Here is a 21,528-nt window from a genome sequence, read left to right on the forward strand (position 1 = left end):
CCTGGCGCTGTGAGGCAACAGTGCTAACCACTATGCCACCGTGCTGCCTGTTGGCCTTTATCTCAAAGGAGGTTGGAATTCAAAAGTGAGAAAGTGATGCTTCAGTTGTGCAGAGCCTTGGCCAAACCCCATCTGGAGCACTGTGTTCAGTTTTGGGCATTAAACCTCAGGAAAGACCTTGAAAGGGGTGCAGCGCAGATTCACCAGAATGATGGAATGTAGGTTCCAGTGGTCAATGGACAAAGGTACCATTAGTACAGCAGATTACAACAATATTGATTTGCTTCTGGAATTTAGGATTTTGAATGTGGTACGGATTGATCCCCTCTCTGCCTGGAAAGGTCCTAAGGGTAATAAGTTTGTGGAGTCTCAACAAAGGTTCCAGAAACCACTAAACTCGCCAAATTGCAGTACTAATTGGCAACCTTCCTCAGATAAACTATAAGAATAGCTGGTGTGAGAAATAGAACTCTTACACTGAACCAATAGAGAGAGCTCTTAACATTTAAGACTTGGATACATTTTAGCAGTAAAAGAATATTACATTAACAAAGTTATTTCTGACATCTGAGTACAGTAGCATTATTTCTGTATTATTTGGGTTTATTTAAGTATCATGATACATGAACTGAGATCACAAAAAATTGGCCATCCCAGGAAACTTGGAATTTTCTGGATCTGTTCTCAATCTCGATGTTTAACTAATGGTTACATGAATATCAGTTTGTTAAAGGTTTCATTAGCTAGTTAATTAACTATTCTCAAAAGTCTAATGCCACATCTGTTGGGTAAATTTTGGCAATTTTTTTAAAACATTGACTAACAATACACAAGTAGAGGCTGAAGTAGCTAATCCAAGAGGAGCATTATTGTCTACAGCATATTAGAATTCTTTCAACCAAGTAATGCATTATGGGAATTTAAAAAAAAATTAAAATGCTTTACCGATTTTATTCAACAAACCGAAAAGATTAATGGTTGAAATCAGTTTCTTAGAAAATTTTCTCCAAAACAGTATTACATCACTAACGTTTTATTTGAGACTGCAGCCCATCATGCAAATTTAAAAATGCATTCACATGCCCAAAAAAATACAGATGGCTGGTTACCAGGCACAATAATATTAGAAACATGATTGCACTGGCAAGGTTTCAAACAAAAGAATTTTCAACACAATCCAGAATTACCCTGGCCACCATGTTACAAATGTACCACCAAGACAGCAACAAAAGCAAATAATGCACACCAATCTGATACCCAAGTTAGCTAAACACATCATAGAATTGTTACAGCACAGAAGGAGGCCATTCGGCCCATCCCAGCTCTCTGCAAGAGCACTTCAGCTAGTCCCACTCCCCCGCCCTTTTCCCGTAGCCCTGCGATTTTTTTCCCCTCAGGTTTCCATTTTGAAAGCCACGATTGAATCTGCCTCCACCACCCTTTCAGGCAGTGCATTCCAGATCATAACCACTTGCTGAGTAAAAAAGTTTTCCCTCATGTCGCCTTTAGTTTTTTTGCCAATCACCTTAAATCTGTGTCCTCTGGTTCTCGACCCTTCTGCCAATGGGAACAGTTTCTCTCTATGCTGTTTAGACACCTCATGATTTTGAGCACCTCTATCAAATCTCCTCTCAACCTTCTTTGCTCTAAGGACAACCCCAGCTTCTCTAGTCTATCCACGTAGCTGAAGTCCCTCATCCCTGGAATCATTCTCGTAAATCTTTTCTGCACCCTCTCCAAGGCCTTCACATCCTTCCGAAAGTGTGGTACCCAGAATTGGACACAATACTCCAGTTGAAGCCGAACCACTGTTTTATAAAGGCCCATCATAAATTCCTTGCTTTTGAACTCTATGCCTCTATTTATGAAGCCCAGGATCCTGTATGCTTTTTTAACCGCTTTCTCAACCTGCCCTGCCACCTTCAACGGTTTGTGCACATATACCCCTAGGTCTCTCTGTTCATGCACCCCCTTTAGGATTGTACCCTTTAGTTTATATTACCTATCCTCGTTCTTCCTACCAAAATGTATCACTTTGCACTTTTCTGCATTAAATTTCATCTGCCACGTGTCCGCCCATTTCACCAGCCTATGTCTTCTTGAAGTGTATCACTACCCTCCTCACTGTTCACTATACTTTCAAGTTTTGTGTCATCTGCAAATTTTGAAATTGTGCCCTGTACAACCAAGTCCAAGTCATTAATATGTATCAAGTAAAGGCAATGGTCCTAGTACCGACCCCTGGGGATCCCACTGTATACCTTCCTCCAGTCCGAAAACAACCATTCACCACTACTCTCTGTTTCCTTAGCCAATTTTGTATCCATGCTGCCACTGTCTTTTATTCCATGGGCTTCAACTTTGCTGGCAAGCCTATTATGTGGCACTTTATCAAACGCCTTTTGGAAGTCCATGTACACCACGTCAACCGCACTGCCCTCTGTGATGAAATATGCCTTCATCAACCCATGTGTTTTACCTGCTTGTATTCTACCTGCTTGTATTGTGAACCGCCCCCTCTTGTTCCTATTGTGTGTATTGGCTACATCCCTGTCTTTTGCCATATAAAGGTTTCAGGAGCTGTATGAGTCATTTACTACCAGACGAACCCGATGTGGGAAGACCTGCTATACTGCTATGTTCTTAGTGATTAAAAGCCTTCAGTTGAATCCTTGTCTTTGAGTCATTGATGGCATATCAATTTTAATCACTAAAACACCAAGATGGATCGACTCCTGAAACCAGAGCGCTTGGATCTGGACCCCCATGCCTCAGACGCAGCCACACAGTTCGGACACTGGTTCCAATGCTTCGAATTTTTCATTGCAAACTCATCCACTGCCATAGCTGCAGCCGAAACCGCTACCGGAGACATGAAACTGGGAATCCTGCGAAACTGGGTGAGCCATCGGGTCTCCCCTCTCATCCAAGATGCCACCAGCTACGGGGAGGCCTGCACCATCCTGAAGGCCCACTACGCGTGGCCAATAAACGTGGTGTACGCCAGGCATCTTCTGACTACTCGCACGCAGCGGCATGGTGAGTCACTAGAGGACTTTATACTAAACCTAAAAGTACTGGGCCGAGACTGTAACTGTAAGGCCGTGTCTGCCATCGTGTACACGGAGGAGCTGATTCGAGACTCCCTTATTGCGGGCCTCAGTTCAAATTATATTCGGCAGAAACTGTTTGAAAAGGAGGGACTGGACTTAAAACAGGCTATAGATATAGCGCGATCGCTGGATATGGCCCAGAGGAACTCTGAATCCTGTTCCTCAGGCCACGCGGCCCACTCCGCCTCGTGCGCGCCGTGGGGGCCGCCATCTTGGAAGCCATTTTCACCTCCCAGGTCTCAGGCCAGCCCAGCACCATCGGAGCCCCAGCCCCCACCCAGGAGCCCCACTACTGCTGCGATGCATCGGGGCCCGAAATGCTACTTCTGCGGCCAGGACAAACACTCCAGGCATCTGTGCCCAGCGAAGAGCACCACCTGTTTTAAATGCGGGAAGAAAGGACATTTCAGCAAAGTCTGCAGAGGGAACCCCGCCTCCAACTCCACCACCGCCACGTGCGCACCATGGGAGCGGCCATCTTGGAAGCCATCTTGTCCACCCTCATGGAGTCCACCATCTTGCCCCGACTACACAGACCTCCAGGACCCACTGGTGGCCTCGATCACAGTGGATCAATCCAGGCCACATCCGTTGTCTAAATCGATGATGGACATAGAGGTAAACGGGAACAAGGTTAAATGCTTGATTGACTGCGGGAGCACCGAAAGCTTTATTCATCCTAGCCTGGTAAAACGACTTTCTCTAACGATAGTCCCCACACAGGGCAAAATCGCCATGGCCGATAAGACTCATACCTCAAAAATTACAGGTTTCTGCGCGGTTATGTTGTCGGTAAAAGGCAATGATTACAGAGATTTTAAACTATTGATAATGCCAGATCTCTGTGTGAGCGTGATCTTGGGTCTGGACTTCCAGTGCCACCACCAAAGTATCACGCTTACCTACGGTGGGTCCCAGCCGCCCCTCACAGTGTGCGGTCTGGCTACCCTGAAGGTCAAGCCGCCCTCTCTGTTCGCCAACCTCGCACCCAACTGTCGACCCATAGCGACCAAGAGTAGGCGGTACAGCTGGGAGGATAGACGGTTCATTGCGTCGGAAGTAGAAAGACTCAAGCGGGAGGGTATCATCGAATGCAGTACCAGCCCGTGTCGCGCCCAGGTAGTAGTAGTTAAGGGTAGCGAAAAGAAGCGGATGGTGATAGATTATAGCCAGACGGTTAATCTATACACCCAGCTAGACGCCTACCCTCTGCCCCGCATAGCGGATATGGTTAACCAAATCGCGCAATACCGGGTGTTTTCCACCATCGACCTAAAATCGGCATACCACCAGCTCCCCATTAGGCCGGAGGACCGTCCATACACTGCCTTCGAGGCGAACGGACGTCTCTACCACTTCCTCAGAGTCCCCTTTGGGGTAACGAACGGGGTCTCGGTCTTCCAGCGGGAGATGGACCGCATGGTCGATGAGAACCAGTTAACAGCCACCTACCCATACCTAGACAACGTCACCATCTGCGGCCACGACCAGCAAGACCACGACTCGAACCTCGCGAGATTTCTGAAAACCGCCCTCAGACTCAATCTCACCTACAACGAGGATAAGTGTGTCTTTAGCACCACGCGCCTCTGCATCCTGGGCTGCGTGGTGGAAAACGGGGAAATCGGTCCGGACCCCGACCGATTGCGCCCCCTACGGGAGCTACCCCTACCAAACACTCCCAAGGCCCTGAAAAGGTGCCTGGGGTTCTTCTCCTATTACGCCCAATGGGTCCCCAATTATTCCGACAAGGCCCGTCCCCTCCTGAAATCAACGTCCTTCCCGCTCACGGCCGAGGCCCATGCCACCTTCAACAGCATTAAACACGACATTGAGAAGGCCGCGCTGCGGGCAGTGGATGAAAACATCCCTTTCCAGGTCGAAAGCGATGCGTCCGACTTCGCTTTAGCAGCCACCCTCAACCAGGATGGGCGGCCCGTAGCCTTTTTCTCAAGAACCCTCCAAGGGCCCGAGATCAGGCACTCCTCGGTAGAGAAGGAGGCCCAGGCCATAGTGGAGGCAGTGCGGCACTGGAGGCACTGCGGCACTGGAGGCACTACCTAGCCAGCAAACGCTTCACCCTGCTTACCGACCAGCGGTCGGTAGCCTACATGTTTAACAACAAACAGAGGGGGAAGATCAAGAACGACAAAATTCTCAGGTGGCGGATCGAACTCTCCACGTTTGAGTACGACATAATATATAGGCCGGGGGCCCTCAACGAATCCCCCGACGCCCTATCACGAGGGATGTGTGCCAGCATCCAGGGGGACAGGCTACAGGGCCTCCACAATGGCCTCTGCCACCCGGGGGTCACCCGGCTATTCCACTTTATAAAATCCCGTAACCTGCCCTATTCCATCGAGGAGGTCCGGTCTATGACCAGGGACTGCTGCACCTGTGCGGAATGCAAGCCCCGTTTTTTCAGACCCGACCGAGCCCACCTGATCAAAGCTACACGGCCATTCGAGCGCCTGAGCTTAGATTTCAAGGGACCACTCCCCTCCACCGACCGCAATGTGTACTTTCTCAACATTGTGGACGAGTACTCCCGCTTCCCATTCGCCTACCCCTGCCCAGATATGACCAGTGCCACGGTCATCAAGTGCCTCGGCAACCTGTTTTGCACGTTCGGCATGCCTAACTACATCCACACTGACAGGGGGGCGTCGTTCATGAGCGATGAACTGCGCCAATACCTGCTGTCGAAGGGGATAGCCACGAGTCGGACCACTAGTTATAACCCCCGGGGTAATGGGCAAGTGGAGAGGGAAAACGCGACAGTGTGGAAGGCGGTCACCTTAGCACGAAGGCCTAAAGGCCTCCCCACCTCCCGCTGGCAGGAGGTCCTCCCAGACGTACTCCACTCGATAAGGTCGCTACTGTGTACTGCTACTAACGCCACTCCTCACGAGAAGATGTTTGTTTTTCCCCGCAAATCAACCTCAGGAGTATCCCTACCCTCGTGGCTCTCCACCCCAGGGACAGTCCTGTTACGGAAGCATGTGAGGGGCCACAAAACGGATCCCCTCGTGGAGGCAGTACACCTACTCCACGCAAACCCACAGTGCGCGTACGTCAAGCACGCCGACGGGCGTGAAGACACCGTGTCCATAAAGGACCTCGCCTCGGCAGGAAGCGACGACCCATCACCACCACCCCCAGAAGAACCTCCACCATCCCCAGAGGTATCCTCACCACCCCCTGAAGTACCTGCAACACCCCCAGCACATGGGTATGCCCAGGAGGGCACCACGGACTCCCGGTCGGAACCCGAGGTACTGTTGCGACGTTCAGGAAGGACTATCACACCCCAGGACAGACTAAATCTGTAGAAGGGGTGAATGTGATGAAATATGCCTTCATCAACCCATGTGTTTTACCGGCTTGTATTCTACCTGCTTGTATTTTACCTGCTTGTATTGTGAACCGCCCCCTTTTGTTCCTATTGTGTGTATTGGCTACGCCCCTGTCTTTTGCCATATAAAGGTCTCAGGAGCTGTATGAGTCATTTACTACCAGACGAACCCGATGTGGGAAGACCTGCTATACTGCTATGTTCTTAGTGATTAAAAGCTTTCAGTTGAATCCTTGTCTTTGAGTCATTGATGGCATATCACCCTCATCAACCCTCGCTGTTAGCTCATCAAAAAACTCAAGTTAGTTAAACACGATTTGCCTTTAACAAATCCGTGCTGGCTTTCCTTAATTAATCCACACTTGTAAAATGACTGTTAACTTTGTCCCTGATTATTGTTTCTAAAAGCTTCCCCACTACCAAGGTTAAACTGACTGGCCTGTAGTTGCTGGGTTTATCTTTACACCCTTTTTTGAACAAGGGTGTAACATTTGCAGACCTCTGGCACCAACCCCATATCTGAGGATTGGAAGATTATGGCCAGTATCTGTGATTTTCTCCCTCAATTCCCTCAGCATCCTAGGATGCATCCCATCTGGTCCTGGTGACTTGTCAACTTTAAGTACAGACAGCATTTCTAGTACCTCCTCTATTAATTTTTAGCCCATCCAGTATCTCCACTACCTCCTCTTTCACTATGACTTTGGCAGCATCTTCTTCCTTGGTGAAGACCGATGCAAAGTACTCATTTAGTACCTCAGCCATGCCCTCTGCCTCCATGCGTAGGTCTCCTTTTTGGTCCCTAATCGGCCCCACCTCTTCTCTTACTACTCATTTACTATTTATATGTCCATAGAAGACTTTTGAATTCCCTTTTATGTTAGTTGCCATTCTATTCTCATACTCTCTCTTTGCCCCTTTTATTTTCTTTTTCACTTCCCTCTGAACTTTCTATATTCAGCCTGATTCTCACTTGTATTCTCAACCTGACATCTGTCATACGTGCTCTTTTTATGCTTCATCTTACTCTCTCTCTCTTTCGTCATCCACGGAGCTCTGGCTTTAGTTGCCTCGACTGTACCCGAACCATCTCCTCTTTAAAGGTAGCCCATTGTTTGATTACAGTTTTGCCTGCCAATCTTTGATTCCAATTTATCCGGCCAGATCCGTTCTCAACCCACTGAAGTTTGCCTTCCTCCAATGAAGTACTTTTATTCTAGATTGCTCCCTGCCCTTTTCCATAGCTAATCTAAACCTTATGGCACTATGATCACTGTTCCCTAAATGTTTCTCTACTGACACTTGCTCCATTTGACCCACCTCATTCCTCAGAACCAGATCCAGCAATGCCTCCTTCCTCGTTGGGCCGGAAACATACTGGTCAAGAAAGCTCTCCTGAACACACTTCAGAAATTCTCCCACCTCTCTGCCCTTTACACTATTACTATCCCAGTCTATATTAGGATAATTGAAGCCCCCATTATCACTACTCTATAGTTCTTGCACCTCTCTCTAATTTCTCTGCAAATTTGCTCCTCTATATCTTTCCCACTGGTTGATGGCCTGTAGAATACACCTAGTAGTGTAATGGCACCTCTATTATTTTTTTAACTCTAACCAAATAGATTCTGTCCTTGACCCCTCCAGGCCATCCTCTCTCTCCAGCACTGTAACATTCTCCTTAACCAATGCTGCCACCCCACCTCCTATCTTTCCTTCCCTATCTTTCCTGAACACCTTATATCCAGGAATATTTAGTACCCAATCCTGCCCTTTTTTGAGCCAGGTGTCCGTTATCGCCATGGCATCATATTTCCATATGGCTATTTGTGCCTGCAGCTCACCAACCTTATTTACCACACTTTGCGTGTTTGCACACATACACTGTAAACCTATCTTAGACCTTATTATCTTCTCTCTTAGTCTGACCCCACCTAATAACTTACTATTTCTTACTCTAGTGCTATCTGTCTCTCCCACTCCTTTGTGCACATTGTTTCTCCTTTCTAATGCTACATCCTGGTGCTCACCCCCTTGCCAAATTAGTTTAAACCCTCCCCAACATTAGCAAACCCCTCCGTGAGGACATTGGTTCCGGCTCTGCTGATGTGCAACCCGTCCAGCCTGTACAGGTCCCACCTCTCCCAGAACCAGTCCCAATGTCCCCTGAATCTGAAGCCCTGCCTCCTGCACCATCTCTCCAGCCATGCATTCATCTGCTCTATCCTCCTATTTCTATACTCACTAGCTCGTGGCACTGGGAGCAATCCAGAGGTTACTACTTTTGAGATCCTGCTTTTTAATCTCTTTCCTCGCTCCCTAAAACCTGCCTGCAGGACCTCATCCCTCTTTCTACCTCTGTCATTGATACCGATATGGACACGACCTCTGGCTGTTCACCCTCCCCCCTCAGAATGTTCTGCAGCCGCTCAGTGACATTCCTGACCCTGGCACTAGGGAGGCAACATACCATCCTAGAGTCACGTCTGCAGCCGCTGAAACGCCTGTCTGTTCCCCATGCTATTGAATCCCCTACCACTATTGTTTTCCCGATCTTTCTCCTCTACCCCTGCACAGCTGAGCCACCCGTGGTCCCGTGGACTTGGCTCTGGTTGTACTCCCCAGAGGAACCATCGCCGTCACCAATAATACTGGTTGGAGAGCGAGATGCACTCAGGGAATTCCTGCACTACCTGCCTGGTCCTCTGTGTCTGTCTGATGATCACCCATTTCCTCTCTGCCTGCACACCCTTACGTTGCGGGGTGACCACTTCCTGAAACGTGCTATCCACGTAGCTCTCAGCCTCATGGATGCCAGCTGCTGCTCAAGCTCCAAAACCTGGAGCTTGGGCTCCTCTACATGGTTGTCCAGGACACGGGAAGCGTCCTGGTGTTCCCACATGGCACAAGATCTGCATTCCGTGGGACTGAGGTGCCCTATGCCTCTACTTAATAGACTTTTAACTATTGTCAGCTAATGTTGCTACATAAAACACTAGCAATGCAACTACTAAAAGTTAAATTATGACCATTGTCTGAACCACAGCATACAAGCTATTCTTTGCTACAATTAGTACTATAATGAAAGCTTTTCAATTTTTTCCCATTTATATTAAATAGACAGTTGTAGACAACAAAATTAATGTCACTTTTTTTTTTTTTTTAAAACAGCCTACAGGTGGGCTTTAAGGACGGGCTGGAGGTGGAAAGGCAGAGGGGTTTAGGGAGTCAATTCCAGAGTGTGGCGCATAGGCGGCTAAAGACACAGCCTCCAATGGTGGGGCGAAGGAAAGGGGATGCACAAGAGGCCGGAGTCAGAGGATTGGAGAGTTCGGGGGGGGGGGGCCTGTAAGATTGGAGGAGGTTAGAGAGATAGGGAGGGGCAAGGCCATGAAGGGATTTAAACATGAGGATCAGAATTTTAAATTGCAGACAGTCTGGTTCAGCCTGAGAGATAGTGGCTGGTAGCAAGGTTATGGAGTTTGTAGTGGAGGCCGAAGACGAATGCATCGGTGTTCCCGGTGTTTAACTGGAGGAAATTGCAGCTGATAGAAGACTGGATGATGGACCAGCAGTCTGACAACACAGAGACCTCAGACAGTGGAGGAGTCAAGACAAGTGGTGGCGAGATGGAGCTGGGTATCGCAGCATACACGTGAAAGCTAACCCCATGTCTATGGATGATGTCACAGAGAGGCAGCATGTAGATAAATAAGAGGAGGAGGCAAGGATAGATCCATGGGGGGTCTGGATGCTGCAGGAGCAAGAAGAGAAGCCATTAATAGATAGGCCCTGGTTACATTTGGATAGGTAAGAGTGGAAGCAGGCTAGGCAGTCCCACTCAGCTGGAGAACAGAGAAGCATTGGAGGAGGATGGTGTGGTGAACCATGACAAAAACTGCAGAGAGGTGGGGAGGGTTACAGTCACAGAAGATGTCATTTGTGATTTTGATTCGTACTGTTTCAGTGCTGTGGCAACAATGGAAACCCGATTGGAGAGATTCAAACACCGAGTTGTGGAAAGGAAGGGCACAAATTTGGGGGGCAACTACACATGAAGGACTTCAGAGAGGAAAGGTGGGTTGGAAGTGTTGGGGTAGTTGCAAGGACAGGGGATGTGAGAGAGTTTTTTGAGGGCAGGTGATGACCTTCGTTTTGTGGGGGAGGGGGGAGTACGTGTGGAAAGAGAACCATTCAATGTCAGTTAACATGGGAACCAGGAAGGAAAGCGGGGTGGTCAGCAGTTTAGTAGGAATAGGGTCAAGCGGTCAATTTATTGGTAATTCTCACTCCAAGATGAGCTTGGAGAGGGCATCACTATTAAATTACTATTATTGGTTATGATTATAGAAACTTTTAAAGTCTCATTAAATTTAAATCAATAATAATCTAAGAGAAATATATCTTCTTAAAATTATCATATTGTAGGAGTCTCTGCACTCCTAGCAAAGAATCTATAAACTCACTAGTAGTTAACAAACGGAGTTTAATGTACTAAAACTTTACAAAACAAGAAAATGCAGGAGAAGCTCTAAACAGGTCTATTCACTATCACTCCACACGAGGACTAGCTGGAAACGCCCTCTACCTCTGACGTCATGACATCATCACGTTTCCCGCCGTTGGAAGTCACATGACCCACGTGATGACGTCATCACGGCAGATCGCGATTTTGTCGATCTAGCTCTGTTTAACCAGAGCCAACATTAAAAGGTAATAATAAACATGATTAAAGGCAATTGTACCAGTCACTGTGAGAGTCTCTTAGTGGCTTTGCCACAATATCAACATAATTAAAGATAGCAAGTCCCATAAGCAAAATCAAATCTTCTATTCCTTTTCCCCTTATGTACTTATCTAGCTTCCCTTAAATGTATCTATGCTATTCGCCTCAACCACTTAATGTGGTAGCGAGTTCCACATTCTCACCACTCTCTGAGTAAAGAAGTTTCTCCTGAATTCCCTATTGGATTTATTAGTGACCATCTTATATTTACGGCCCCGAGTTTGGACTCTCCCACAAGTGGAAACATCTTCTCTGTGTCTACCCTATCAAACCCCTTCATAATTTTAAAGACCTCGATCAAATTACCTCTCAATCTTCTCCTTTCTAGAGAAAAGAGCCCCAGCATCATCAGTCTTTCCTGATAGTTGTATCCTCCCAGTTCTGGTATCATCCTTGTAAATATTTTCTGCAATTTTTCCAGTGCTTCTATAACCTTTCTGTAATAGGGAGACCAGATTGTGTACAGTACTCCAAGTGTGGTCTAACCAAGGTTCTATATAACATAACTTCTCTGCTTTTGAATTCTATTCCTCTAGAAATAAACCCCAGTGCTTTGTTTGCATTCTAATGGCTTTGTTAAGGTGCATTGCTACTTTTAATGATTTGTGAACCTGTATCCCCAGATCCCTTTGTGCCTCTATCCCATTTAGACTCTTATTTTCTAAGGAGTTGGTGGCTTCCTTATTCTTCCTACCAAAATGCACCACTTCACAATTATCTATATTGAAATTAATTTGCCATTTACACGCCCATTCTGCAAGTTTGTTAACGTCTTGTATTTTGTCGCAGTCTTCCTCAGTATTAACTATAACCCCAATTTGGTGTTGTCCGCAAATTTTGATATTGTAGTTATGATTCCCGAGTCCAAATCATTTATATAAATGGTGAACAGCAGTGGTCCCAACACCGATCCTTGTGGGACACCACTTCCCACCTTCTGCTGGTCTGAATAACTACCTTTAACCCCTACTCTCTGTTTTCTGTTTTGTAGCCAATTTGCTATCCATTCTGCTACTTGTCCCTGATTCCGCATGCTCTGACCATAGTCATGAGTCTACCATTTACAGGATATACAAACTGTTTGAAAACAAGATACTGTCCAAAAATCCTTGTAACTCCTTTCAGTGTCTTCTGACTAAGTCTTTAATGGATGTTACACGGGAGATGACCTAGCACGGAGCCCTTATTAGCCCCTTTGCAAAGTTGAGGCAGTGTGAAGCAGGGAATTGGCAGTTACATGACGGTCTTTACTTTGATGTTAAAATAGGTACATTAACAATGCCTCCTTTGTAGTAGGAATTCAGTTAAAAAGAACATTTCTGGTGCATTTAAACCAGTATCATGTTTTACTTTATGGCTTGATGTGCTATATTTATCTAGTCAGAACTACTCCTTGAAGAGAAAATAAAATGGAGACAAGAACAGAACATAGGAAAAAATAGAGCATATCAAACAAATAAATTGACTCCAGGAAGCCCTGAAGACGACTTGGGCAAGAGTATATTTACTTTGACATTCACTATGTGCAGTCGGTATGGAACTTTTAAATTGCTTTGGTTCTCTAGGTTTGGCAGTCAAGGCCAGGAATGTGAGCCACTTGCTGGGTGCGCCCTGTCAGTGGGATAGCTTACTTTTGGCTTCATCGCTGGTCTCCAACAGTCCACTGACAACTCAAAAAAAAAAAATTCTCCTTACAGATGGGAGAATCTTAAAAAAATTCAAACTATATGGAAAGTAGATGGAATTCCTTACACCAACATTGTTGTTCTCTTCCGCCCACCCACCCCCCCGCCCATCCAGAAGTCCCAAGTAATGTTCCCTTTAAATAAATATTAAGTCCTCAAGTGTTTTTTGTTGACTGGACACTTCAACCTAATGAACTTCAGGTTTTCATTGGAACTCCGTATTTAAATTAATTCTGGATAATCTGAGAGCTGATGTAGTTCAACTGAAACACAAACATTTAAATGAAAGAATAGGGTGGATATTCTTGGAATAATACATTTTACAAACAGCTTGTGATGGCTTGGAAGCAGTCTGTTACTCATTCAATATCTCACATTCAGTTCAAGATGACTTCAAATATTTGTACGTTCAGGTATCTTTTTATAGCTTCCAGATACTTTGGGGTAGATTTTCAACTTTCCACTGGGGCGAAAAATTGACATTGTGGATCGGCCGCCCGTTATAGAAAGCATCCGATTTTCCTTTTCATTTTGGGACAAGGGATGAGGGACATAAGAGAACATGAGACACTGTTGAGTGGGAAACGAGAAGAGTGGAGAGAACCCTGTTGCAACAACTTGCATTTATATAGTGCCTTTAATATAGAAAAAGATTGCAGGGGGATTTTAAGGTGTTTTTGAGGTTACCAGGCCAATATTATAAGCAGCATGTTCTCCAACTCACAGTAAATAATCCCACTGGAGTTACACTTGTATTTTGAATAATTTAATATCTTGAATGCGTAAATCAAAAGGTACATGCAAGTTGATTGAGCTGTTTCATAAATTTCTAAGGCCGTTTCTAAAGGACAATTTGGTGAGTCACGAGGGTGAAGTCGACGTGAGGTTGCTTTAACTTCAGGTGCTGTGGGTGAAGCTTAAACGTGCAGACTATGCATACATTGCCACTTCTACATTCTGCCTGCTTAAGGTCAATCTACAACACAGCAACTAATGCGCAAAGATGCCCTAATAAAATCTTTATTGTTTCCATATTTGGACCAATCACAAATATAAGTCAATTTTCCAACCATCTAAAATTTCACAAAATGTCAGTGTGATAAGCAAAATTATTCATCTATTGTCAATCTGAACTGCAAACAACCACACACAACATTGAAACATTTTTTTCTGTCAAAAAAATTTAAACCTTTGTCCATTCATTTTGAATGCTGTCTAAAAATGTGCATACAGTATGTTAAACACATTTTAAATTACTTATGTTTTTATTTTTAACCTTTATGCAGCCTGCAGAATTAATTGTTTTGGAAAAAGATTGTCCGTCTCAAGAAAATTTAACACTACAGGTACTTTTAGGGAACACGCACCAGATTGTACTGGTAATGGTCACAAAATATTCAACTTACTGTTATTAATTTCCAGAATCACCGAGAACAAGAAATCTCTAGGAGTCATGTATAATTCATCCTCATACTCAATTGAGGCAAACTTTCTGAAGCGTTGTTTGCGAGTTGCAGCACACCCACATTCTTCTTTAGCATCTTCTTTAAGTGGGTCTTGGACCTTAAAACAAAAAGAAATAATGTTTTACAACTAAATGCATTAATATTAATTAAATTCCAGGATCTAAGCTCACTTATCTGGGTTTCCATACTTTATTTATTAACCAGTGCTATAATAAAGGGGCAATGCCTAATAAAATATCTATATATTAAGTTCAGTACCACCTCTAATCATAAAAAATGTCCACAATTTTATGGCATTATCTGTGGTAATAGAGTGACTGGTGGAAAAGGATATAGGAGTGGAGCGGGTAGGGGTAGTGATGGGAGTGAGAGGCTGTCAGGAAAGGGGAGATTAGAGGTAGGTGATGGGGTAGGGAAAGTGATGAGAGCGAGGGGTGGGAATGCACAAGTGACTGAGGAAGGGATGGGTAGAGAGGCATTGAAGGCCACATTTTCCACACAACCCCCACCTCAAATGCAGCCAGGAACTGTTGTTGGCTACTTTTCCTGCCCCACCACCTCCCACCAAAAGAAAAGAGAAATGTAAGAAGAAGATAGATAAAGAAAAAGGCAGAGAAAGACGAAAAAGAAAGGAGGAGAGAAAGAGAAGCAAAAAGAAAGGTTGCGGGGGAAAGTAAGAGCAAGAGAGAGAGAGAGAGAGAGAGAGACAGAAGCAGAAAAGGAGAGACAAAGAGGAACAGCAACAGACAGGCAAGTGAGTGGCCACATTCTCCAATTTACCATGTGCAATGCCACTCAAGATCCACGAGTATATCAATTAAAGTCCACTCATTTACAGTATTCAAATAATGGGCAGAGTGTGAAATTCAATCACAAAGCAGCAGGAAAAATCCAAGAATTCCATTTAATAAATTTGACTTACTCAGTTACTGTAAATTAGTATCCTTGAAGTTATGCCCTACATGGCATAAACACCTGTATTGTTAGAAAGTGATCAATCCTCTGGCTTGTGAGCAACGCCATGAGAGATCTACTAGTAATATTTTAAAAATCTGCCACCCTGGAATTCCCTTAATTAAAGGTCTGAAGAGGCACTTCTTCATGGTAGCAGCATGTAGATGATTCTGTTAACCTTGGACAGCCACTTCAACTACATAATTTTCCAGGAACAGGACCTAAAACCATACGAGTTCACAGCATAGAAGGAAGCTATTTGGCCCTTCATGTTTATGAAAGCTCCTTGCTAAAGCAACCCTAATCCCACTGTCCCACTCGCTCTCCAAAGACCTGTATGTTTTTCTGCTACAAATATTGATGCAATTTTCCCTTAAAAGAAGCAATGGTTTCTGCCTCAACTACTCTTTGTGGCAAAGCGTTCCATACTCTAGTAACCCCCTGCATAAAGACATTTCTCTTTATTCTCAGCAACAATTTTAAATTGATGACCCCTCATTATTGATTCCTCAACCACAGGAAATAGTTTTTTTTCCTATTCAGTCTTTCAAAACCCTTCAGAATTTTAAAAACCTCAATTAAATTTCCTCTTAGCCTTCTCTGGTGAAAGACAAGAGGCCGGCCAAGAGAGCATTGGAACGGTTGAGTCTGGAGGTAATAAATAATGGATGAGGGTTTCAGCAGCAGCTGAACTGAGGCAGGGGTGGGGATGGCTGGAAATAGGCAGTGCTTGTGATGGAGAGAATATGGGGTCAGAGGCTCAGCTTAGGACGCTGAGGCTGTGAACAGTCTGGTTCAGCCCTACACAGTGGCCAGGGAGGAAGATGGAATTGGTGTTGAGGAACGGAGCTCATGGCAGGGGCTGAAGACAATGGCTTTGGTCTTCCTAACATTTAATTGTAGGAAATAACAGAAAATGCTGGAAAAACTCAGCAGGTCAGGCAACATCCGTGGAGAGAAATTTGAGTTGACGTTTCGGGTCGAACCCTTCTTCAAAACTGGAAAGAAAATAAAATAGATCGAAGGCAGGGCTGCGATCGGACAAAAGAAGTAAAAGAAACAAAAGAAGTAAAAGAGACAATAAAAGGTATTCGAAGCTAGACGAGATGGTAATAGGCTGAGATTAGGTGTGAAGTGTACTGGCAGGGCAAGAGATAGCGGCCAGGTGTGAGAGAGAAACAAAAGGAAAGGGGTGGGGGGGGGGGGGGGGGGGGGAAAGGAGTGGAAAAATTACAAGTAAAAATGTAATAGGGGCCGAGGTTATGATCTGAAATTGTTGAACTCGATATTGAGTCCGGAAGGCTGCAAAGTGCATAATCGGAAGATGATTTGCTGTTCCTCGAGTTTACGTTGAGCTTCCGTGGAACAATACAAGAGGCCAAGGACGGTGAGGTCAGAGTGGGAATGGAGCGGTGAATTAAAATGACAGGCGACCGGAAGCTTGGGGTCACCCTTACAGACTGAACGGAGGTGTTCCGCAAAGCGGTCACCCAATCTGCGTTTGGTCTCCCCAATGTAGAGGAGACCACATCGTGAGCAGCGAATACAGTATACTAGATTGCGAGAAGTACAAGTAAATCGCTGTTTCACCTGGAAGGGGTGTTTGGGGCCCTGGACAGTGGGAAGGGGGGAGGTATAGGGGCAGGTGTTACATCTCCTCCGCTTGCACGGGAAGGTGCCAGGCGAAGGGGAAGGGCTGTTTGGGGTGATAGAGGAGTGGACTAGGGTGTCTCGGAGGGAGCGGTCTCTACGGAATGCTGAAAGGGGAGGGGAGGGGAAGATACGTTTGGTGGTGGGATCACTTTGGAGGTAGCGGAAATGCCGGAGGATGATCCGTTGAATGTGGAGGCTGGTGGGGTGAAAGGTGAGGACAAGGGGAACCCTATCGTGGTTCCGGGAGGGAGGGGCAAGGGTGAGGGCAGAAGTGCGGGAGATAGAACTGACACGTCAACTCAAATTTCTCTCCACGGATGTTGCCTGACCTGCTGAGTTTTTCCAGCATTTTCTGTTGTTATTTCAGATTTCCAACATCTGCAGTATTTTGCTATCGTTTAATTGTAGGAAATTGTGTCTCATCCATGACTGGATGTTAGACAGGTAGTCTGACAACACAGAGGCTACGGAGGGGTCGGGGTAGGTGGTGTGAGGTAGAGCTGGGTGTTGTCAGCATACACGTGGAACCTGACATGGGGTCTGACTTTGCGGTCGGAGGCTTCCCGCAGGCGGATGCCTCCGACCGGCAAAAAATCTATGAACTTACCTTCTGCCTCGAGATCCATGGAGACTCGCACTCCTGGGCCTCTACGCTTGGACATGTGTTGAGGCCCACGTATCTGAGGGGCGCAGGCGGTTTGCAAGCGCCTCTGGGATCACGTGGGCCGGCCCAACGAATGACAGAAGGGGGATCCCCATTCATGCTTATTGGGATTCCATATGTACGGAAACATCATAAGTATGAATGGGAATACCCCCCAAAAAACCTATACACTTTGAATAAATTTTAAAAAATCACATTTAAAATTAATTAAAAGGGCATTTAATTAAATATTTAAAACAAAAATTTTATTTTTTGAAAAATAAATGTACATGTTTTAAAGGGGCTAAAAATAAACTTACCTTATTTCACAGGTTTTTAAACGTATAAATTATTGATAACATTTTATTTTTGTTTTTTTAAAACTCTTACGCTGGTAAAAGCAGGCCTTACACCTGCTTTTATCAGGCGCAAGAATTTCACGGGCATTCGCTGGGTAGAACCCAACTCTCCGCCTGTGGATGCCCTTTTCCCGGGGATGCAGAGGATCTGTCATGAAAATTCTTGACCGATCGCAAGTTCCGGGTTTTAGCGCATGCCTAAACCCAAAACCTGCCAGGCCCTTACGGGCGCATACACACCTCGTACGCACCTGTAGGGGCCGCAAAATACGGCCCATCATGTCTTCCGATGACGTTGTCGAGGGGCAGCATAGAGATGAGAAATAGGAGGGGCCAAGGATAGATCATTGTGGGACTCCGGAGCTAAATATAGACTACCACGAGATGTTCATTACACCAGTACTTGACATCTACAAGCCATCATCAATTTACTTTGTACATTTGGCAAAATTGACCTAGAGTTAGCTCATCTATCCACTACCAGCAACATTTTCAACCGAGAAAAATGCAAATTTAATGTAATATGATCAAATTGAGGGCTTCTCCTGCATCTGTTGACATTATATTTGCATGTATCATCTTCTCAGTTTGTTCTTGGACACATGTCAAGACAAGACATCCTTGCCATTGTAAAATTTCAATTGTGTTCATTTAATCAGCACGCAAGACTATGCATATATGTTAAGCTGCTTTCAGGCAAGAAGCCACTTACTGTATATTACAGGAGCTGTCTCTGATTATATCATTTCTAAGCTAGCAAATCTCATTCTACTTGTATTATCACTTCTTGTATACTTACAGCACTTCTTGTATGCTTACAGGGAGTACTTGAAAAAGTAGGTCTATTCTCCCATTTCCAGTCTTAAGCAGATAATAATACAGGACATGTTCTGATTAGTGCAGTAGTAAAAACAGTGTAATTTGTAACTACTCCAAGGCTAAATATTGGGTCACTAACTGCACATCCATCTGAGCACCAACAAATCTTTCCACTTGTGGAAACATGACCATATTTCTTGCCATTGAGTATCTTTTGGCAGTTTCTAATGATGGCTATAAAACAGAATTAGGAAAAAGTACAGAACTGTTAGGGGAACTTTGTTTTAAGTAGATAAATCAGGTTGTATAGATTTTGGTGTAGAAATGCCATAGAAGTCTTCACACAGTTAAAGAGACCTATACCAGCAGGGGGACCGGCCCGAATGTAGCCACTAATTTAGGAATGCGCTTATATTGTTTTTGAGTTGGCATCTACAGTTCATCATCCAGAGAGACAATTGGATTGGACTAATGTGCGGTGTCACAGAGAAGTAGGATGTGGGTTTGTACCCATAATCACCATGTGGCAAGTCCTTGATCTCATCTTTGTAACTGTGCAGATGCCGAGCACTTCTCTACCAGAGTGAGGGATTGAAACTCAGAGCAGTCACCCCGGTTGTCTCTTGCGCATATTCCCGTGGCGATAGGCTGGCAAAGGTCTGTGCACAGGTCTCCAATGAACTGTTTTGACCAGCGAAGTGATTCAAATAAAGTCACAAAAATGAAAAAATTAATTTTCCAGTTGTTACTAGCTCAACTTGAAATAACCTGGGAAGCTCTCTAGATATGGTTTGGCACCAACTTCAAAACATTTTTTAAAAACTGACTCTCAAAACTTTGTTTATTGGAGCCAAGTGCTCCCAGGCAAAATTAATTTTGAGGCAGTAGAAACTCAAAGTTTGCAAAAACCCCAAACCAATGCGTCACGGTTTTAAGTATGCACTAGACAGTATGCAATCTAAAATATTTATTTTATCTCTGACCACTAATAATTTGCACAATCATCATTTTAATCGGCATCAGTTTTGCAACGGTCAACCTGCCAGGGGCTACTTTCTAATTCTTCAAATCAACTATTGGCAAGAATTCACAAGCTTCCAAATGACATTAGTTTATGTCCAATCATTTTTCTCTCTTTCATTATAGCTTTCAAAATTAGTTCTGAAAACAGTCGTTGGGGGGAGGGGGTGAGAGTAAATATTACACTTTTAACCTATTTCTCTCCCTCTTTCGGTGACTTTCAATCACCCCTTTCTAAACTAAAAGAACAGGCCAGAGACTAGGTCCTAAACCTGAGCCAATGGTACACTTACAACTGCTCAAAGGTTCAAGAAGGCTTGAAGCAACTTTCCCACCCATTTTCCATCTCTCAATCGGTACAGGGAAAGTGTCTTATCTAAGTGTTGTGATCAGAAACTTTTTGTACATAAATCCCAGATGTGCCTTCACAAAACCTGAAACTGTAATTAAAATCAAGACACCAAAGCAGATAATGAGAGTGTGGTTTCAGTGTACTTTACATTCTACTAGTGTGAGCTTCACTGACTAGCATATTACATTATGCCCAATTCATCTGTTGTTTAAAAGTTCTCATCATCAATCCTTCCCAACATCTCTTCCTTTTTCCTCTATTTTCGGTAAATTTGTATCATCAAATACAGCGTTCTTTACCATCGATGTCGCTCCTTAGGTCTCCTGTTTTGTTTCTATTCTCCAATTTTCAATCACCAAACTCCACCCCTTTGTTTATCAATCTCATACTACTTGAACTTGCAAAACAAAAATCAGATACAGTTGCCTTGCTTCATCTTTGCTTATGTTGACACAACACAAAATGAAAAAAAAACCTAAAAGTATAGGAATGACATTTGTTGGTCATCTCACTTTAATACTCAACATACAATCTCAAATGAAAGAGCAGTTAGCAACATACAATTCAGAGCTGTGGGTTTTCACAACTGTTTTTGTCCCACAGGACTCATTAAAATAATGAGCTCCTGACAGGTACATGATAACAACTGATTGAAGCCAGGAATATGTTTGCATGTTTAACAATAATCTTTCAGCACATAAACACTTAGGTGAAGCTGGTTTTCTTGCAGTAAGCCAATGTAAGGATCATCTATTTAAATCAAAGTAAGGATGATCAATGTGAGCCACAGAAAAGTCTACCAATTTGATCCATAAATAAAACAATTTTAAAATAAAAATTGTGCAATTCTGCAACATTAAACATGTGTACTACAATTAAGTTCAACTTTACAATTAGGGCTCATCATAATCTCTAGGACTTACATACCAAATTAAAATAAAAGGGCATAATAAGGCTTGGATAATACAGTGGAGATCTAATAAACATTTTACCTCAATTTGGTAATACCATAAAATTAGCTTTTTATCTATTTGTTTCTTTCAGTATATTAAACATGATTACTCAGAATACATTAACGGAATAGTTATTCAGAAGAGTAGTTGTATCCTTGTGAGGTATAGAGGAGTAAGCCTGATCCCAAATCTGAGCAAAATGTACTGATATTTAGCTGGAGGAAATTAGGCTGAGCCATTCTCTTCAGCTCCCACAAATGCCTACACATCTCTAGACTGAACTCTATCGACCTCTTCTTAGTCTGAGATGGTTCCGAGTAAACCGAGAGATGCAGAATCTTGGTACACTGCTCAACGCCTAGTTCAG

The 21,528-nt window shown here is 44.3% G+C and overlaps 1 protein-coding gene across 3 annotated transcripts in view; it reads right to left on the reverse strand.

Moving 5' to 3' along the window:
* The window catches only part of micu2 (mitochondrial calcium uptake 2), a 572,545-nt gene that overhangs the window by 268,745 nt on the left and 282,272 nt on the right, over window positions 1-21,528 (reverse strand). For all 3 annotated transcript variants that reach the window (XM_085999181.1, XM_085999180.1, XM_085999182.1), the window contains one exon: window positions 14,349-14,505. In XM_085999181.1, the coding sequence (XP_085855307.1) occupies window positions 14,349-14,505 (157 nt within the window). The remainder of the gene's footprint in view (window positions 1-14,348; window positions 14,506-21,528) is intronic.

Source organism: Somniosus microcephalus, chromosome 10, assembly GCF_052327205.1.
Source record: "Somniosus microcephalus isolate GS21.2 chromosome 10, FLI_Smic_1.0, whole genome shotgun sequence".
Classification (NCBI taxonomy): Eukaryota; Metazoa; Chordata; class Chondrichthyes; order Squaliformes; family Somniosidae; genus Somniosus; species Somniosus microcephalus.